The 11435-nt window shown below is 41.8% G+C and overlaps 1 protein-coding gene across 1 annotated transcript; it reads left to right on the top strand.

Annotated features, from left to right (window-relative positions):
- Window positions 1–3361: 3361 nt before the first annotated feature.
- Window positions 3362–8916, top strand: CCKAR (cholecystokinin A receptor; the record flags this gene model as incomplete). The annotated part of the gene is made up of 5 exons (XM_084266720.1): window positions 3362–3482; window positions 4210–4461; window positions 6449–6710; window positions 7666–7793; window positions 8408–8916. 5 exons carry the CDS (start codon window positions 3362–3364, stop codon window positions 8914–8916), a joined length of 1272 nt encoding a protein of 423 aa, XP_084122846.1.
- Window positions 8917–11435: the final 2519 nt, after the last annotated feature.

The raw sequence follows: 11435 nt of genomic DNA, 5'->3' as shown, positions 1-11435 counted from the left end.
CCCCTAACGATCTTTCTCTTTCATATAACACTGCTTCCTCAAGGCACAGGAATAACAAACTGTACCTCATCCCAGCACCAGCAGTTACCCCCACACCCCAAACATACAGTTTTAAAATGGCAGACTACAAATGAATTCAACCCCAACTAACAACACATCCGTGGGAAGTAGATAATATGGTAAATAAAAATACTGCTGATATCAGCTGTCCAACATGACTGCAACTGAAAACATATCCAATCATTTCTGTAATGCAGGTTTAACAGAAGGTGCCAGGAATCCAGAAAGATCTCTTCCACACTGAGAACAAGCCCAGAAGAGCCATTTGACATCTTGCTTGCAGAAAGACTCAAAATCTATTACAGGCTGTTTAATTCAGTAAAGGAATTGCTAAACACAATTACCCAGCCTGTGTTTTGCAGCAGGTCAGACCATTATAATAATTACAAGTAATTATAATAACTTCTTTTGATAGACAAAGGTTTCTTAAAGCTCAAAATAATTTGGTTTGAATGCTACTTCATGACAAAAGAAAATGCTCTAAAATTGAAGGACTTCACTCAAGTGAGGCAGGTATAGATACAGAAAGCAGGGTCAGTACCTCAAGTGTAAAGGACACCTTAGAAAGGCAGATACAGGCTACGGCATTTGCTCTGAGTTGGCTTATCCTTTATTTTTCTTCTATAGAAAGTAATTTTCAAAGGTAAGAGAAGCTGTTAACCAAATGTTTGGGCAGCTTAGACTCGTTTGCATCTTGCTGTTGCCTATGAAGAAGAGCAAAAAAGCAACCTAAGTTCAGTAGCCTTTTTCAAAACACATAGAATTGTATGTTCATAGAATCTTTAAGGTTGGAAAAGACCTCTTAGGTCAAGTCCATGCATTTGTCCAATACCACCACGTCAACTAAACTATGTCCAGGAGTGCCACATATAGCCATATAGCTGGTTTTTGAACATTTTCAGGGATGGTGACTCCACCACCTCCCTGGGCAGCCTGTTCCAATGCCTCTCCACTCCTTTGATGAAGAAATTTTTCCTAATCCCAAATCTAAACCTTCCCTGATGCTCTTCTTGTCCTATTGCTATTACCTGGGATAAGAGACCAGCACCCACCTCACTACGACCTCCATTCACGTAGTGGTAGAGAGTGGTAGGCTCCCCTCAGCCTCCTCTTCTCCAGGACAAACAAACCCAGTTCCTCCAGCCTTGTGCTCCAAACTCTTCACCAGCTTCATTGCCTTTCTCTGGACCTGCTCCAGCACCTCAGTGTCCTTGATGTAGTGAGGGACCCAAAACTGAACACAGCACTCAAGGTTTGGCCTCACCAGTGCCAAGTACGGGGGCACAATCACTGCCCTTGTCCTGCTGGCCAGGCTATTCCTGGCACAAGCCAGGATGCTGTTGGACTTGGCCACCTGGGCACACTGTTCAGTTACTTTTTCTGTACAATACCACTACTAAATCAGCACCTGTCTTGGTGCCATTTCAGCTGTTTGGGATATTCCAGTAATTTTAAATTCTTGGGGAAAATGTTCAGGAAATAGTGGGAAAACTAAAAATAAATTCAAAACTAAAACAACAATTAAAAAGTCTATGTTTAATTAAATGGGCAATGTTTGTAATTTAATAGAGTGTTTGATTAGTAACATCCACCAATTTAATCATAGAAAACATAAATTTAAAGCTGAATTAAGCAACTAGGAGAAAATCGGATTTCAGAGACTTTGGAACCTAATGTTCAAGCTTAATGCTCGATCAGTGCAGAAATGGAAGCATATTTTACCTTTTATTTCTTCAATATGATTTCCTCCTATTTTGAGATTCATGAGTGAAAAAATAAACTAGAATGAGTAGCTCTGGATTAATTGCCCACCAGTCCACTACACCTTTGAAACTGGAAGTGTGAGTACTGCTGGACTGAATGGCTTTTTGCAGCTGGGACAGTTAGACATTGCACACACCAATTGCCAGCTCGAGTCTCAGATTTTTAAAAACTGGAAGAATCTGTAAAAGAAAAGGAAAAAATATAATCGATCTGCTAAAGAAAAGATAATTTAGAAATTAGAAATTTAGATGAAACTTTTCAATCTGTTCTCCTATGTACCTATTCCCATTAATGGCACTATAAAGGAAAGCTGGCGAGACTGCAAAAAGAAATCCAGGCCTTCCAATTGTTGTAGATCAGCTGTAAGGGGTCCAGGCTTGTTTTAGGAACCTGCTATTGCTCTGCTGATTTAAGCAGAGGAGATTTTAAAAGCCAAATTTGTTTTCCATTAAGTTATAGCAAAGATACACATTTATAATATTAATTTACATATTTGGCCATAAACAAGATGTATACTGGAAGGGAAAAGCCCACAACTTTGTGAAAACACCAGAGAGGATGATGTTTATGCATTCAAAAAGCAGAACTCGAAAGAAAAGTTTTCTTTTAAACAATCAAGATCGTTGTGTTTTACACCGATGCGTAGCGAACGTGCCATAGTTTCTCAGTTCACCAGGTTTGTATTCAAGTCATATACAAGTCCTCACACTGAGAAAAATGTGTAGACTACTGCTTATATTAACTGGCAATTCTAATATCATACTTCCATAAGGTTTGATCCAAGAACACTGAAATTTGTGAGCCTCTGACTTGCTGGCGCTCAGATCAGGCACGTACAGCGCTTTCGTGTGAAGTTAGCACTTCACCAAATGAGATAAAGCTAACAGCTCTTGTTTTTTGGAGCATACCCAGTCTCCAGTCTGCTCTGAAAAATACAAAGATAAGAATCATTCTCACGTAAGGCACGCAAAATCTTCACTACGCTTTCCTCTTCCCCGCCCTTTTATTCAGCCGCGCTTAACAGCTCTAAATGTTGCCGTTTGAGAGATGGATTTATCACTCTCATCACTCACTGGGTGTGATTTATCAGCCGTGGCATCACAGAGCCCCTCTGAGAAATATTGCAGAGGCATGAGCAGAAGCAACCTCGTAAGGGGTTAATGCTGTAATCTTTTTCTAGCCTGTTTATAATCCCAACAGTAGTCCAGTAACAGAAGAGGGTGGATCTAAAAAAGTACCGGAGGGGATTGTGTGTGTGTGTGGATGTGTGTGCATATGTGTGAGTGTGTATGTGCACACATGCTTTGCTGTTCTGAACTGCCTCATGTGCCCCTGGAATAAATCTCGTTCAGCCTGAACAGGACTCTGTGTGCTGGGTGCTCCTGACGGAGAGTTAGAAGAGCTTCCTTGCACAACTGCCTCTCGGGTATTTCTCCAGAAGGTTTCATTCAGAGATGTAGTTGTTTACTGGAAGGATGGGCAGATAGTTACAAACCCACCCTCTTCTTCATCAGAGCTAACCTGTGGATACTGAAGAATGGAAATAGTTGATGCTAGCTTCCTCGTGAACGGCACCAATATTACTGCTTTCCTGTGTGATATCATCTTGGAAAATGACACTTTTTTCTGTTTGGATGATCCACCTTATCCTTCTAAAGGTATGTATAGAAAAGTAAATTCTTTTCCAGGCAGTTTGAGTTGTAGCTGGAAGTAGAAATACTGTGGAAAGATAGAGCTCCACGAGGCTTTTTTTCTGTGAGGGAGTGCAAAATCAACTGCTTGCTGATTAGGTAGGATGAGAAACAGGCAGGAAAGAATTCACTATGTGCTGGTTTTCCAAATTAAAAATTCAACTAAACCAAATTTGGATATAATGGAAAACTAAACCAGTAGCACTATTGGGCACAAAACGTAAACAGCTCTGCTAAGGAGTTGGAGAAACGTGGGTTTTATTCTTTGAGCAATTCAGTAACGATGGAGTTATCTGATCTGATACCGTGTATGAAAGTGATTAACTATGAAATTATAGCACTCTCAGACTGACAAAATATTAATGCATTAAAATATTTGATTGCTGTATCACTTCTTACTTCTCCCTAAAGGAGGAACTCCCCTGGCATGAGCAGTGCACAGTAGTGTGAGTAGAATGTGCTTTTAAGAAGTTGCATTCAGCTCTCCAAATGTCCGGTGTAGTGTGTGCATTGTATTTACTGCCACACAGCCCCAGGACAAGTTTAAGAAATTCAGCATTTCACATTAAGGTACAAGCCTCAGTAAAACCGAACACAGAAGGGCTTTTACCTCTTGATTACAGGATGAAACACAGAGAACTAGCCTATGAGCTGTACACTGCACGACTGATTTTTCCCTCACGACTGTTTTCAGATTTGCACCAGATAATTCGGATTCTGCTCTACTGTTTGATATTTCTGCTCAGTGTTTTGGGGAACATCCTGGTAATTACGGTGCTGATAAGAAACAAGCGGATGAGAACAGTCACCAACACGTTTCTGCTGTCTCTAGCCGTCAGCGACCTGATGCTCTGCCTTTTCTGCATGCCGTTCACCCTCATTCCCAACCTGCTGAAAGATTTTATTTTCGGTAGCGCTGTTTGCAAAACTGCAACTTATTTCATGGGTAAGTCTTGGAAGTTTATACTTATTTTGAAGACTGACTAATGAGATCGGTGAGAAAGTCATTAAAGACAAGCTGATAGTGCCCGCCTGACACTGAACAGTTAGGAAAATCAGGAAGAAAATCAGGAAGAAACAACTTTGCGATGCAAATATTCATGGTTCTGGTTTCTCCCACCTGATCTGTCAAAACACAGCGGCACCCCCTTAATTTCAACGACACACAGAGGCATTTGGCTGGGTCAGGTTAGGTGAGAAATAACGTTGCATGATCAAGCTTTAACGAGGAACCCAGCCCAGGTGCTTGCTGTCCCATCACTGATAGAGCTACTAGCAGCACTCAGAGAACCCGCCAGAAATGAGAGGGTTGCCCAGGCCTCACCACGGGTGGGTTTTGCCCGCAGGTTTTTGGTAGCAGTGATACATTAAAAGCATAGGTGTCGTTGGCAGAGCTGGAAGTTAGGGCAAGCGTTTTTTTTGCGAACAGAACAGGCGTGATGAGAGCTCACCAGGAGACTGCAAAGTACACATGCAGGTTTTAGAAGGTGGCTTCAAGAAGCGTCACTTTTATTTGCCTCACCCTTTGGGTGTGGATCCAGGAGTTTCAAAATGCCCGGGTTGTGTATGTCCGTGTCAGTGGCTTTGTTTCACTTCTGATTATTTCCTGTGCGTTTGCTTGTTCCTCTGGCTGGTGGGGACACACACACACACACACACACACCCCAAACAGCAGCATTATGTAAAGTTTGTGCTACCTTGGGAGACCCTTGGTTAATTCCAGAATCCTTAGGTCCCCTTTCAACCCGTGCCCTTGAGAACTTGGTTGTAATGTGAAAGTCCACCCCTAAAGTGCACGAATGGGAAATCAACATCTTTTTGTAGATAAAGCCAATAAAACTAAAGGTCATGTTTAAACAATTATAACGAATCGCTGCCATAAATACCACAAAGCGTTACTGAAGCGCTGTCATCTTTCTCGTCTTTCACACTGTCTGAATTGCTTTATAAAGAAAAACAAGCCAGTGAAATATTTTCAAGCAGGAAGTTTTTAACTGTCAATTTCTTTTACGAGTCAGAATGTGGATATTTTGCATTAGCAGCTCAGAGACTTCAGCTGACACTGACACCCATTGCATCACCTGGGCTCAAGTTTTCATTTGAAGACGTAGGAAGACTTACTTTCAATTACAGATAACTTGTGTAAAGTGAACTGTAAAGACAGTGACATTTTATATTTTGACCTACATTACAATACTCACAAGGACTTTTAAATGAAATTTTTTCTTTCAGTGGATGAGATTATGAGAAAGTTAAGAAGAAATTTTTATAATCTTGCAGTACTAAACAGGGGCACCTCAGTGACAGAAATACGGACCCCTGTGTTATATTTTATTAGATATGAATAGGAGAAATTAAGGGCACTTGAAGGATGAAGACGCTGCTTCATTATTTCATTTCTCCTGCTTTGTAACTCCATTAGTATCTAATTCAAAAAGTGATAACATATTTAATTCTCTTGAATGAGAAAACCAGATCACCAGTCAAGCAGAACACTTAAAAAAAACCCCTTAAAGCAGTAGAAGAGGGACTATGAACTCCTGTGGTAAAGGAGTAATTACCAGCATAATCCTACCGATTCCAAATGTTTGTTGGAATTTCAGTGTGATTAATGGAGTGGGCAAACCACACCAGCAAAGAGTAGAATTTTGGAGGGAAAGCATCTTCTTTCCCTGTTATCAGAATTTCATGGTTTGACAGAATGATTTTTTTCCTTGGACTTCTGGAGTTAGAGATGTGCAGCACAGGAACATCAGTCCGGAGACTCAGACCCGCTGCCCACACGTTCTTCACTGACTTAATCAGTACAATATGTATAAATGTTTTAGCTTCTAAACAGTCTGCTATGTTGTAATGTTCTATGTGCATACAAATAGCTAGAAAGACTATCTGAAAATAACACAAACTTTTAAAACTTTATTTTCTATATCTAGGTGTCTCAGTAAGTGTATCTACGTTCAACCTGGTTGCCATATCTTTGGAGAGATACAGTGCCATTTGCAAACCTCTGCAGTCCAGGGTCTGGCAGACAAAATCTCACGCCTTGAAAGTGATTGCTGCTACCTGGTGTGTTTCCTTCACTATCATGTCACCATACCCAATTTACAGCAGCCTGGTACCTTTTACCAAGTATAACAACGCCACGGCAAATATGTGTCGGCTCCTTTGGCCAAGTGATGTCATTCAGCAATCTTGGTAAGACACAACTGACTGCTAGCAAAAGCATAATTATCTGGTGGAAAACAGGATTTCATGGTAGCATTAAGCCTACTGAAAATCAAGTATTAACCTTCAGCAAACATTTACACTTCTATCATGCTTATTTAAGAAATTAAAATACCCCACATCCCCGTATTTTTAAGCTGCTTACATTTTGACACTTGCATGACTTCTCCCCTGTCACAGGAATGATACCCAAGGTGGCAGAAATTTACACACACTAAGGTCTGTTAAGCCCCTCCTGTAGCTGTAAAGACAGCATCTGCCACGCTCCCAGTGCTTTCACTCATTTAGGCATAAATATTTTCAGAGAAATCCTCGATTAGCCTTTGAGAAAAGAAGACACATACACTGTCTGAAGGGTCTCTGAAGCAGAGAAGTAGAATATGAGAACTTGTAGAGAGGTTGCAAATGCCCTTCTTGAGAACTGAACCGCTTTGGTCAGTTGGAGAGAATGGGGTCAGAGACACGACTGGACAGACAGTGCTCCCAAACCTACACATCCAGGCAGAGTAAGTAAGTAGTAGCACTGTCAAGCAGCAGTATTACTTAGGTGTTGTATCCTTGCACAATGCTTTAACTGGCTCTGAGAAGGTGTAAGATTTTTTCAGATACTGGAGGTCAGTTGGAACTGGGAGTAAGATGGAAGTACACACCACCTCAGCATGGTGGAACCACAAACATAGCAAATTTGCATTAAAGCTTTCAGTAGTCTCAGGTATTTGGCAGCATGAGTACAGATGAGAAGGGAGGGCGTTGGGTGAAATTTGGTTACGGCAGGAATCCCTGCTCATGGGCAGAGACACCTTCATCCCAGTCACCAGTACAGGAGTACCCATCTCCTACAGACCTGGAGGTGTCCTATGGACATTTTGCAGCCAGCATAGCCTTGTTCCTGCTGTGCTTCTCAGTTTGTCTTTTGATTCTTTAGGTACACTTTCCTGCTACTCATACTCTTTCTTATCCCTGGGATTATAATGATGATTGCATATGGCCTGATTTCTTTGGAACTCTACAGAGGAATAAAGTTTGATGCCAGCCAGAAAAAGTCTTCACGAGGTAAAAATTCATTTAGGTTTGTCTGGGGTTCTTTTAAGTTAAAGTTGAAAATGGAAGCTGACATCTTGAAGCTTCTAAAAGCAAAATTTTCTGTTTGCGAAAACGATCATTATGGTCAGTTGTGACCATGGACCTGCCAGATGTATTTAATGACTGAAGTTACTCCACCATTCATCAGCAAATAATTCCCCAAGTATGGCATGTTTGCAAGAACTCTGAGCACAATAAATTAAATTTCTAATTTGCTTTTTATATAAATACCAAGATTTTTTGTCTGGCCATGGATGAGGACCATTTCTGTCAGTAAACAGTGCAGTAACAAATGTCAAATTAAGATAGAAACATAGGATTTAAAAACTATCTTCAGTGAACACTTGAGCAAACAATGTTCTTGTATCTTTTGCCTCAATTTGTAGAGTTAAGATGAGAGAATATGGGGAGACAGCAGACACAGAGCAGCTGATACAGAAGTAGGCCAGTGCTTCCTTTGGAGCAGTTGCTCAGCCATGAATGATATTATTTACTTAGGCTTGGACTCCATTCTTAAGATTTTGTTTATAATCACAGTTCAGAGATATTTTGCCAGCTATTTAAGCACTGATTTTTGTGTACAGAAAGCGCCAAATACGAGGATGGAGATGGATGCTACCTCAACAAAACCAAAAGGAAAAGGAAAATGCCGTTGCACCAGCTCTCTGCCACTAGCCATAGCAAAATAGACCGGGTGAGAAGCAGCAGCTCTTCTGCCAACTTAATGGCCAAGAAACTCGTCATCCGTATGCTGATGGTGATAGTGATTTTGTTTTTCCTTTGCTGGACTCCCATCTTCAGCGTCAATGCCTGGCGGGCGTTCGACACCACTTCGGCGGATCAGCGCCTCTCAGGGGCTCCCATCTCCTTTATCCACTTGCTGTCCTACACTTCTGCCTGCGTGAACCCGATCATATACTGCTTTATGAACAAGCGCTTCCGCATGGGTTTCCTTGCCACTTTCACCTGCTGCACAAAGCAACGGCCCCCTGCAATACGGGGAGAGGTCTGTGACGAAGAGGAGGGGAAGACAACGGGGGCTTCGCTCTCCAAATGTTCTTACACGCACATGAACGCATCTGCACCCCCCTGAGCTGCATCAGAAGAGGCAACCTGTGGCCCACAGAAATTCAAGTATCTGTCATCTGGTCTTGGGAAGTGACTGTGGCATCAGCTGAACATGATTTAGTTCTGAGGTAATGAAACACTTCAGCTGACAGTAAACGCAGTGAGAATTTTATGGGAAATGGATGCTATCACTCTCTGAGCTTTATATCACTTTCCCTTCAAAAGTACAAAGGAGGAAGAGGGCTCTTTGAAGATAAGGGACTTCATAAAAAGCCTTAGAAGATGCTCTATTTGTCATAAATTCTCCTGTAAAAATCATTGTCCTTTACATCAACAGTTTCGCTCAGTTCCCAGCCGCAGTTCCGAGCATCTCTCAAAACTTCCAAGACACTAATAGATTCTCCTCAAACCTGACTAGATGTATTGCTGTCTTCACTTTAATATCTATGCCTCATAATCAAAACCTTTCATTTACATTTGTAGTATTTTTTTTTCCACATTATTTTAGCTGAGCTAATACATATTAAGATCACTTTGGTGTTACAGTCAATTAAAAGCAGAATTCTGGGGTGGGGAGAATGGGCTTGTCCGTGTGAAAATAATGCTTTGAAGTAAAATAATTTCATCTATTTTTTTTTAATAAAATGAAAATAAATATTGGTGACTTCGTGGATGGAATGCATTCTTCATGTAGGCAATAACCTAAATGAATTTATTGTGGGTTTGGTTTAAATAAGCCCCACAGAACAAGCACAAAGTAGCGGCTTCATTCTGTGCAGCTGCAAACACCCGGGCATGCAAGTGGCAAGGTCTCAGAGGACACCCAAAGGCTCGTGTGGAAACAGGGAGCACAGGGATGGAGGCAAAGAGATGATTTTATGAAAGACACAGGTCTGAAAGCACAGGCAGAAAGAGCAGACACAACAAGCAATGGCAGAAAGACTGTCAGAAAAGAGTTCTTCTGAAGCCTGTGTGGTGATTCCGCCCCAAGCAGTGGCTGAGACCCACATACCACTCACTAACTCTGGGATGGGAAGCAGACAGAGACTCCCTGAGTTGAAAGGGGAACAATAACAGCACACAGCAAATTTCCCTCACACCCAGTGATAACACAGAGTGCCTTACTGACCTGACAAGCCTATAGCACTGCACCAACCAGGGAACAAACTTAAAACTGCCCTGGAGACACCAAGGAGCACCCCTCCCCAGCCACCTCCTTTTATAGGGGAGTGATGTCAGGTGGTGTGGAAACAGCCCAGGCTAACTCAGGTCACCTGGGCTGGTTGCTTGGGGAGGGTAACTCTGGCCTGGCCAGAACCAGGACAGTCTGGAATAACTATGTTCTCCAGCTACAAGTATTTTTAAATAGACTTAACATAGGGAAAAAGCCCACCTTTCAATGATGTAATTATTGGTGTTTTACTGAGCATGGCATCCAGTCTCCTTCCCGTGCTGAGCTCAGGTGAGTGCGGGTGTTCAGGTTGCACCCTTTGCTCTATGGAGCTCAACAGGAGAAGTTACATCATTTACTTTGTTTTGTGAAAATATCCTGTTGGAGATGCTTCTATCTCCTAGCTGAATCAATATCATTTAAAAGACTTGTTATTAGACAGAGATTAAATTTGAGCGCAGCGTGGAATGTAGATGTGGATATTAAATATGACCCCTCTCAAGGTTTTTAATCAGGGACATCTGATCTCTTTACAGAATGATTTTAAATTGGAAATATACTTTGAGTTCCAGGGACCCAGATCCATGCTCTGCACTCAGTGAGACGAAGCAGTTTACCCACACAATTTAGCACACAACTTTGGCTATTTTTTTTTTTTCCCCTTGCATCCAGCTTGTCCACAGACAGGAAATTAAAAGAAATTCTGAACACTATTTATGCACAATCCATAGAAACAATGTTTTGCCTCCCACGTTAATAAAGTAGCATCGTTCCTGGAACGGTGCTGAGACTGCTGACATTGATCTGACCTTTTGCAAATGCCCAACGAATTTAATCATGGGGTTTAATTCAGAGCAATGAAATGACATTTTTATTTTGCTTAAGGATTCAGGATGAGACCCTCTACAGACCCTGTTGAAACTGAAGGAACAAACTCCTCTGCTTTTGGATTTGCGTGGAACAGCGAGGGCAGAAGGAATATTTGTGATGTATTTCGTACTGAGTGAAAGTCTGGTGCTAAAATGGTTGCTTAAGTAAAAAAATAATCACATTTTAATAATACACAGGATGTGAGTATTGCTGACTACGTGCTGCATAGCGAGACAGCCTGCTTTGCAGCCTGCACTTTGAAAACTCCCTTCTGTGGGTGTAGGGACCTTCAGAGCCTGCATCGCAGCAAGGGCGCTGCTCCCCCGCTCCCACTGATTTAGTCTGAGGACAGTGGTTTCAGTTGAAAGGCAGAAGTTATTTTCAACAATGCCTTAATCAGATCACAGCCCCCCGTGGCCTCCAGTACCTGTGGCTGAAAGGAGCAGAGTCAGTGATTGATTCCCCACTCCTCACTACCAGGGAGCACAATTTGGAGGTGATGA

This window comes from Gallinula chloropus (genome assembly GCF_964237585.1).
Source record: "Gallinula chloropus genome assembly, chromosome: 7".
Lineage (NCBI taxonomy): Eukaryota > Metazoa > Chordata > Aves > Gruiformes > Rallidae > Gallinula > Gallinula chloropus.
The sequence above is the reverse complement of the archived record's forward strand: the minus strand, read 5'-3'. Positions and strand labels throughout refer to the sequence as shown.